Source organism: Cicer arietinum, chromosome 7 (assembly GCF_000331145.2).
Source record: "Cicer arietinum cultivar CDC Frontier isolate Library 1 chromosome 7, Cicar.CDCFrontier_v2.0, whole genome shotgun sequence".
Taxonomy (NCBI): domain Eukaryota; kingdom Viridiplantae; phylum Streptophyta; class Magnoliopsida; order Fabales; family Fabaceae; genus Cicer; species Cicer arietinum.
The window spans coordinates 59,624,183-59,633,300 of NC_021166.2; the positions used below are offsets into that span (position 1 = coordinate 59,624,183).

General features: G+C 32.3%; 2 protein-coding genes across 3 annotated transcripts in view; one reads left to right on the forward strand and one right to left on the reverse strand.

Moving 5' to 3' along the window:
* LOC101497469 (uncharacterized) overlaps nt 1–1,825 on the forward strand; it is a 6,510-nt gene extending 4,685 nt beyond the window's left edge. Inside the window, exons 8-11 of one of the 2 annotated variants that reach the window (XM_004510209.4) lie at nt 501–584; nt 712–789; nt 1,022–1,141; nt 1,519–1,825. In XM_004510209.4, the coding sequence (XP_004510266.1) occupies nt 501–584; nt 712–789; nt 1,022–1,141; nt 1,519–1,695 (459 nt within the window). In that variant the 3' untranslated portion in view covers nt 1,696–1,825. The remainder of the gene's footprint in view (nt 1–500; nt 585–711; nt 790–1,021; nt 1,142–1,518) is intronic. The other variant, XM_073363434.1, reaches the window with a different exon arrangement.
* Nucleotides 1,826–2,542: 717 nt separating this feature from the next.
* LOC101497137 (uncharacterized) lies at nt 2,543–8,197 on the reverse strand. Its single transcript, XM_004510208.4, has 6 exons — nt 7,717–8,197; nt 4,981–5,042; nt 4,615–4,871; nt 3,498–3,572; nt 3,301–3,363; nt 2,543–2,853 (listed from the first exon to the last, which is right to left on the reverse strand). The coding sequence occupies exons 1-6, from the start codon at nt 7,824–7,826 to the stop codon at nt 2,809–2,811; spliced, it is 612 nt and encodes a 203-aa protein (XP_004510265.1). The 5' UTR covers nt 7,827–8,197; the 3' UTR covers nt 2,543–2,808.
* Between the last annotated feature and the right edge of the window lie 921 nt (nt 8,198–9,118).

Genomic DNA, 9,118 nt, shown 5'->3' on the forward strand with positions numbered 1-9,118 from the left:
CTAAAAATAAACGAAAAGCTACAAAGAAAGGGTAAAGCAGAATTGGGACACGGTTTAACGAAAAAATCTCACAATATTGGAATGTTAGAAAAGAGAAACTATAATTATATTCCCTAATTGTTGGGAACTCGACAGCGAAATAGAGGCGGGATCGTTCAAGGAGGATCGAAATAGGCTCTAGATACCATGTTAACAAAGAAAAAAGAAAGCAAGAGGAAGAAGAGAAACAACCACGCTAGGGTTTCATAACATAGAATGAACCAAAAACACAGTTAATAGGGTTACAATGAGTATATATATAAAAGAATAGAATTGTCTAGAATTGTCTAAAATACCCTTACTACTAATATATAATAATATTATCTAACACTAATATGTATGTTACGTGACAAACAGTCAATTTAATTACTTTGCAAGAAATATTATACTAATTATATCAATCTATTGGCAGTCTTGAATGTTAAAATGACACTTTTTTTTTTGTAACTTTACCTTTACAGTTAAATAGAAGGTCTATACTTGGATTACCATTAGAAAACCAAGCAACTGTGACATCACCAGCCATTGTAATAAATCAAAAAAAGGTATATAATATGATTAACATCTTTTTTAATTTTACATTGGACTCTCAATTTGATATCAAATTTTGCTTTCAACTTCCATTTGATGCTAATGTCATCTAACATTAACACATTTTAATGGAACTTTCAGATTTCAAAGCCTATTTATACAACCACAAAAATTGAACACTTGAGAGAATGTTTGAGGTCTCTCAAACGCGAACACAAGGTGAAACATATACTAGACATCGATGTAACACAATAATTAGGGAGTCAAATCTATTTAATGAAATTCGTGTATTATTTATATAAGTATTTATAGTATATGATCTTGAAATTTTCTAAATATGTCTCTACATAGGTTTCTAATAGACATGTTAGTTGTTACTATTAGTAGTATCGATACATACATTATTTTTCTTCATATGTTTGTTTTATATATATATTCAAATTATTTATAGGGTGAGAATGCAAGAATTAGAAGGGCCTTTGAAACACTTCTAGTGTACGTTGGAAATGTTGTCAAGAATCCAAATGAGGAAAAGTACAGGAAAATCAGATTGAGCAATCCATTATTCCAGGTAAGACATTTTCCTAAGCAAAACATATTCATTGTGGATTGGTAGTTTCATTGTGTTTTTTGTTTTGTTATCATGCATATAAAGCACAAAAAAAAAATAGTTTGTGACATTGAAAAATTCTTGGTAGACTAAACACATTTTTTTGTTGTAAGTTCTAAAGTTACATAACTTTTTCTTAGGATACATTTACTAACTATTTATTTAAATTCGAGCGGAAGCAAACAAAAATTAATTTTATATTGAATCTAATTCGTCTTTTTAAAATTGATTTTGTGGTGTTAAATTGCAGTGGGGTTTAAAATACAGCATTACAAAATTCAAAAGTGTTACATGTAATATTTGGTTTCAGTTTTTTATGCCACATTTTTGTTTAACAGGATAGAGTTGGAAGTTTGAATGGTGGTGTAGAGTTTCTTGAGCTATGTGGTTTTGAGAGAATGGACGACTTTTTGTATCTTCCTAGTGAAAAGGTTGACATGGAACTACTAAGTTCAGCTGGTTCTGTCTTAAATTCTGCAATCACAAATCCTTTCTTTGGACTTTTAAGTATTTAATTCATAGTTAAGTTTAAATATTTAACTCATAATCAATTTAGTTTGGAAAGTGGATTGTTGCATAAGGCAAAGGCATATAATGTTAAATGTTAAGCACGAGAAAGAATGCAAATTTTATTTATTTATTTAACATCACATTTCGTTTTTAATTTGGTAGATTTTGAATTGAATACGGAAATTCTTTTTAATTTGTTGATCATTGACCTTCGTTGCTTTTGTTTCTATTCGTCACTAATTTTTTTGCGACGATCGCTTTAAAAGAAAAATGCTTCTACTCATCGATGTCATTTATTGTAAAATCAAAGGTTCAAATTATGATTCTACTCATCCTGTCATTTGAGAAAAATGCTAACTCCTAGAATGCAATAATTAAGAAAAATGCTTCTACTCATCGATGTCATTTGAGTTAGTAGCCATTTATTGAAAAATCAAAGGTTCAAATTATGATTAATTAAGAAATTGGTTAAATATCAACTCGTACTAATTTTTAATCAATAACTATTAAACTTTTTCTCTCAAGTGAATCCCCTATTTCTAGAAGGGTCAAAATAAGTGTAACAAATTAAACCAAATATTCTGAACATAAGAACTAATAGTTAATACATGTTGCAACAAAATACTTATTTTTGTTTGAGATCCCATAACATTATAACTCCAAATTAAGTTGAGTAATTTTGGGAGGATAGCCTCATAAGAAATTTTCCTATATGTTTGGTTTGGGAGGATAGCCGTGTTTGCCAGGTGGTAGAGTTAACATTACGCCACTCGAGGCATCCAAAAAAAGCTCTTAGTTTGGACAAAATGGGAAATTTCAAGTTTGCACTCAAGTGTTCAAACCTTGGACAAATTAAAAGGCAAACTCCTTTGAAATCCATTAATAACTAAGTACAATTAAGAAATTTAGGAGATTGAAGGGTTTTGCCAAATAAACTACAAAACTAATCTGATTCATGTCTTAAAAAAAATAGGGGAAGTAAGACAAGAAAAATGAAAATAGTCAAAGAAACATGCTATTACACTTAGTTTTGAGATACTAATCAATCTTCCCCCATTGTCCGTAAGCAGCAGGTCCAGGTTCATCCAGCGAAGAACGTCAATTTCAACACTGAATGTTTAGACTTTTGAATCCAAAGCTAAAAGTATCTTCTTTCTTGGCCCCTGGAACCGGTAAAGCATAATCATAATGTGTTTTTAACAAAATATAGAGTATTACCAAATGGATGACAGATCGAACCTAAGAGCGTGCTTATCCGGCAGCACTACTGTAAACTAGAGTTTAATAACTACACGTCCACAAAATAAATGTATATACACAATGTCTAGTAATGTTTGACCATCTTATCACATCATAACATTACTTTATGAAACATGTTTACCTTGTGACATGATGGTGAAGTATGATGGAATATCTATGTAGAAGTTGTTTTCACTGTCAACATCTAGTTACTAAACTCAAAAATAACAAAAAAGGAACTTTAAAAACATGATATTTTGGGGACAGTTTTGCAAACCAAAAATCAAATTACCTGTTAAACTTAAAAATATTAACAAAGAAAAAAGAAAGAAAAAAATAGAACACAAGCTCAATACTAGCTTGATGCATACCATTGGTATACTCATAGCCTTGAGGTCCTCATCAGTCATATGTTTGAGAGCTGTCATATCAACCTGAAAAGAAAAAGAAAAGAAAAAAAAAAACAGGTTTTACATAGAATATTAACTCTTGACAATCAAATTAAAACCCAGTTATGATAATGAACTTTCTCTAATGGGGGGAAAAAGATAAAAGGAGTATGACATACTTCTTCAGCCTGAAAAGTTATGAGATACTTTTCGAGACCCAAGGACAGCAAAAATTCATCCACTGATGTATCATCCTGTAAAATAAAAAAATAGAATTTATATTCTTTTAATTTTCTTTTATTTATTTAGTATAGAGAGATTTGGTAAAAAAAAATATGGAAAGTGAGTTTTCCCTATTATGAACATAAATTAGCAAAGTTTCATCTATTAAGGAGAAAATAAAAATTTATAAAATAAATACACATATATTTTGGAAATATATTAGATTGAACATAAAATAACTATCAACAAGCACACCAACAGCCTAACACCTGAAACTACTACTTTCTTGATGTTGATTTGAAGGGTACTATTCACATCCACAAGTATAGGAACCAGCTCTATTGTATACATTTGAACCAACTATGTATGTATACACTCGAACAGAACTATATTTGACATAGGTTGAATTGTATTTAATTCAATAATGTATTAGTTTTGAACTTATTGCATTCTAGGAGTTAGCATATTGGGGACATCATACTCAACTGAAGTTCGATGGACTTATTTTGGAAGAAAATGCTTCTAATAATGGTTCATATATAAATCTTCACAGTATACCTTTGTCTATGCATGCTTTGCACTCAAGTAATTTTAAAAATTATTTGTACTCCATTACCAGAATGGAGCCTTAGCATAAGGGTTGGAGTTGTTGCCAGGAGACTAGAAGGTCAAATGTTCGAGTCCTCAAGAAAATATAAGGTAAGGTGTCTATAATAGATCCACAATGGATCAGACTCCTCCTTAGACCCTACATGGCAGGTGCGTTGTATCATTAGGTTGCACTTTATTTGTACTCCATAACCCAACTCATTGCATTATAGTATACTATAGCTTACCATCAATATACCCTCTATAAGCACTAAATGAGAAGAAATCTAAATGGATTCTTCACGCTCAATTCTTCAATTTGCGTATCTCAAGATATAACTTGTTTGACATGAAATACAATAGCACACTTACATGTAAAAGAAAAAGGGACAATGGAACATGATGTGGACTAAGACTGACATCACATACCACAAGAAATAGGTTTAAGTGGACTACTTAAAAAAGTTACAACAATAGGACCTTTACCTTCCGTGCCCTTTTAGGAGCTGGGTTAGCAGGTCTTTTGACTGCAGGAGCCTCAACACCAGCACTTTTACTGCTCGGTTTAGCAATCACTTTTGACTTTGGTGGATCGGTATTTTTAGGCTGTGAATTCATTGTCCCTGATAGTCTTTCACGAAGATCCCGGATGTTTGGAGCAGAACTCTTTCCACTTTGGGTATCAGGTTGAAGACCTTTCTTTTGAAGCTTAACACGGAGATCTTGACGAGTAACTTTGCGATCTTCACAAGCCATTAACAAACAGTCAAAACCCATAAAAAAAGAACTATTGACATCCAACAACAGTGGTAACTTATACTTGCATATGAGAATAACAGAATCAGTCCATACTAGTGATCCAGGGTTCATCATCATTGAATAGATCATGTTCCCACTTGTCATCTTGCCTCTGCCTGCCAAAAAAATAAGTATATCTTCATGTTTGATGTCAATAGGCATTCAAAGATCCAAGATGAACTTGCTATAGGCATCTAGTCCTCGAAGCTGTTACGAGCAACCGATCAAGTGGAATATACTAGACCCAACAAACAGATGAATGAACGAGACTTGGTTTCAACTTGTCATTTGTCAAAATTACAAATCGAAGACATTAAATGCATGTTCTACCTACAATGTTTATACCAATGGAAATGACCTGATAATATATGGTGCTACAGAATATCTTCAGATTATGCAACAAAAGTGTTAGATCTGTGCAACAGGAGATAATATAGCTGTACCCAGAATGCAGTGTAAAACTTGCGGAATGAACTAATTTATATATCTAATAAAAACTAAGGGATGGTCAAGTAAACAACAAAATATTTTCTTTATTCTGTGTGTATAAATGCAAAAGAATGCAGCCGACCAATGATGTCAATCAATCCCAATGCCCAATTTTCTATGGTAGCCTATGAACATGTCTATGTAAAAAGCAAACTGAATAAATGAAAAAATGTCACATATCTGAAATCTGACATTACTAGTACAGAATGAACTGATTCATGCAGTATTTTGCAACCATGTCAGCCCATCATTGAACTTCAGCATCACTTAACAGAAGCTAATATTTTCCAGATTAGTGATAGATACTGTCATAAATATTCATAATAAATTCTATGTGAGGAAAAAATACAGCGGAATCAGTGGGTTTGTGGCTCGTATGAGCAAGAAGGAAAATGAATAGAAGATGTCATGTATCTACCAAGACACTAGGAAGTAGGAGTAAGAGAAACAAGGAAGGTATGAATTTAGTTGGATAAAATGCTTTTAGAAATCGGCAGTGGGACAAAGAGAATGAAGGAACTGGCTAGAGAAGAGATATTGGGTGGATTTGACCTTTCCAACGCATATTGGTAAGGTCAGCTGCTCCTAAGAGTGGTATCCTCTGGGAGTCACAGATAATCTGTTTACCATTGGGGTTGGGTTAGAAAGTGGTCGAATTTAAAAGAAAAAGAATGATAATGAGAAAGACAGAGTGTTATCTCTAAAGTGTATAATTTGTATTCAATAAATTAACAGAACGTGTAATCCTCATCACTGGAAGCTAGTTTGAATAAATTTTCCAATACACTCTTAAGGCTTACTGAGTCTTCTAGCTGAAAAATAACATCTGGCATATATTGAGATCCGCTTCAGTAACTCAATCAACTTTTTCAAAAGTTCACTCATCTAGTTCTCCATGAACACCTACAAGTATAACTTGTATTCAAAAGCTCCCTCAGCTTCCTATTCTTCGTATCTGTGTCTTGTGAGGTCTCTCAGACGCTCTGTCTAACTTCTCCCATAAGCAAATCCATACTAGTAACCTACTCTCGTAAATTATTCAAACTAGCTTGGTAGGCAACCCATAACCCCAACGTTACCTCCACCCCCAGGTCTAGCTATATTCGTCCTATGAAAAGTGTAAACTCACTCCAAAGTCCAAATCTGGCACTGTTGTTAAGTCCCGCCTTCGGCTACATCTTATTTTGTTGCTTACTCACTAACATGGAACTCACTATTCACTAGTGTTAAACAGGCCCTATACTTCAGTGGAAAGCTGCTAGGAAATCATATCTTGATGCTTTGTGCCCCGTAGGTAGCTTGGTTGATAAGCTAAGGGACACCAAAGGAGTATTAAGAAGGAGGTCTCGTGTTCAAAACTCGAGAAACTAACATAAACACTAACTTCTAACATTTTCCTATCAAAAAAAATGTTGATGCTTTTTTGCCCAATCAAACTTGGTCTTTAGCCCCTCCAACTTCTGGCAGAACTGCAATTGGCTATACATGGGTGTTTCAGGTTAAGGAAAACCTAGATAATTGATTAAGTATAAAGCCTGTCTGGTGTCTAACGGTTTCCATCAACAGCCAAGATATAATTACACAAGAGACATTCTCTTCAGCATTCACAAACTTGTGACAGTTCAGATTATTCTCACCTTGGCCCCTCACTAACGGTTGGTGTATTTACCAGCTGGATGTGAAAATACTGCACTTATACCACTCTCACTTCTATCTTCAATTATTTAAATTTTGAAAAATATCCCCAAAAAATATTAAATATCAACTAAACATGTTTTTTTTTAATACAACAATGACAATAAGGTTTGAACACAAAAACCTCCTCACCCCTCCCTCAATCCTAGTGGCTTAACCAAACAAGTTTTTGAATATTTACCTAAAACTAACATTTCTTTCTTTGGTCCTGCGTAGGTAGCTCAGTTGGTGAGCTAAGAGACACCCGAAGGAGTTTAAGAAGGAGGCCCTGGACTCAAACCCGGGAAACTAACATGACAACTAATTTACTAACAAATGCCTGTAAACAAAATTATTTCTTTGTAATCATATACCTTGAAAAACAAAGGCCTACAAATACACAATTCATGTAACCACACAACCTAAATCCTCATCCTAAAAATATTTTAATTTACAACTGAAAACTACATAATTTCTATACCAAACAATACATCACTAAAACTCCACATAAAATCAAACATTATATTACTAAACAACTACTATAACCACACATAAAACATCAAAAAAAAAAAAAACTAATTATAAATAAAATTAGAATAATATCACGAATGATTGAGAAGTGAAAACCTTTTCCCAGTGACTTGGCGTTGCTGCCGACTAGAGACAGTGACGCTATTCCCATCAAGACGTTCCTTCACAGACCTTCTCGTTCCACTCTCCACCCGATCAGCATACATCTTAAACAATTTAGTTAGTTCCAAATAAAAAAAGAACAAAAATTAGCCCCAAAATGATGAACCCTAATATCGTTAGAATAAGGTGCAGGGAACACAAATGCTGAAAGGGTCGCAGAGAATAAAAAACCCTAAGAACGCTTTTTCTTATTCCTCGGTAAAACAATGGTAGCGGAGAAAAAAAATAGTAGCGGCTGGTCCTTAGGGGAGAAATTGGTGTAGTTATGAAATGGAAACAAAGTAGGAATCGAAAGATTGGAGTGTAGTTTTCGGTGTGAGGTTTAGAGAGAGAGAGAGAGAGAGAGAGTGTGTGTGTGTGTGTGTGTGTGTGTGTAAAGGGGGAAATTGGGTTTGGTACGGAAGGGTTGCGGGGATTTTTTCATTCAAGACTATTGTTTTTCTTTTTTGGCGCTTCACAAGAAGAAAACTCTGCAAACGGTACCGTTTCATAGTACAAGAAACTATTACACCCTTATGTGTATGCGGAATGTGTGGAAGTGTTATAAAACTAGTTTACAATACTCAATTCTTATTATAATTTTAATTTTAATTTTAAATAAGAATTTGATCTTTTATTTTTTTAAATATTAATAATATTATTATTTTTATTATTAAATTTTTTTAAATAAAACTCATAAAATTAGTTATATTCTTCAATATAATATAAATTTTATCAAATTCGTAACTCAAATCTTCAAATAAACTCATATTTTTATTATTTATTTGATGTTGTTAGAGATGAAAATGAGTCTATTTAAAGATTTAGTTATGAATTTGATAAAATTTGCATTACATTAAGGATAATAATTAATTTTATGGATTTTGTTTAAAAATTTTGATGAATTTTTTGAATTTTGGCAAAAAAAAAGGATAACATTGTTGACATTTTAAAACATGAAAGATCATATTGTCACTTAAAATTAAAATAAATGACCAAATCGAAGAAAAAAATATAAAGGACTAAAACGTTAACGGAAAATAAATTAAGGAACTACGGATGGTATTTAGCCTTCTCTTACCATTCAATCAAATTATTTAATTAATTATGTTAGTACACATAAATACATGAAAATTTATGATATTATTTAGCCATACCTTTATGGCCAATTTAAATTTATTATTACAAATTAGGTTATCATGTGAGTTAGACACTCTAAAAAGGGAGTAAAAAAATCTTTCTAAAAATTTAGGTTAAATCTTAAAAATTATATATGTCATATAAAAATATATTTTTAGACTTTATAAAACCAAAAGAACAAACCCATAAGTAGATTGGTATGTTGCAACATTCAATA

What these genes read in the sequence shown, in the direction of transcription:
- LOC101497137 (XM_004510208.4), bottom strand. Translation starts at nt 7,826, where the DNA reads ATGTATGCTGATCGGGTGGAGAGTGGAACGAGAAGGTCTGTGAAGGAA. An exon ending in CGCCAAGTCACTGGGAAAAG is followed by an intron (nt 5,043 to 7,716) that starts GTTTTCACTTCT and finishes TTTTTTTGGCAG; the next exon opens with GCAGAGGCAAGATGACAAGT. An exon ending in TGATGAACCCTGGATCACTA is followed by an intron (nt 4,872 to 4,980) that starts GTATGGACTGAT and finishes TGGCTTGTGAAG; the next exon opens with ATCGCAAAGTTACTCGTCAA.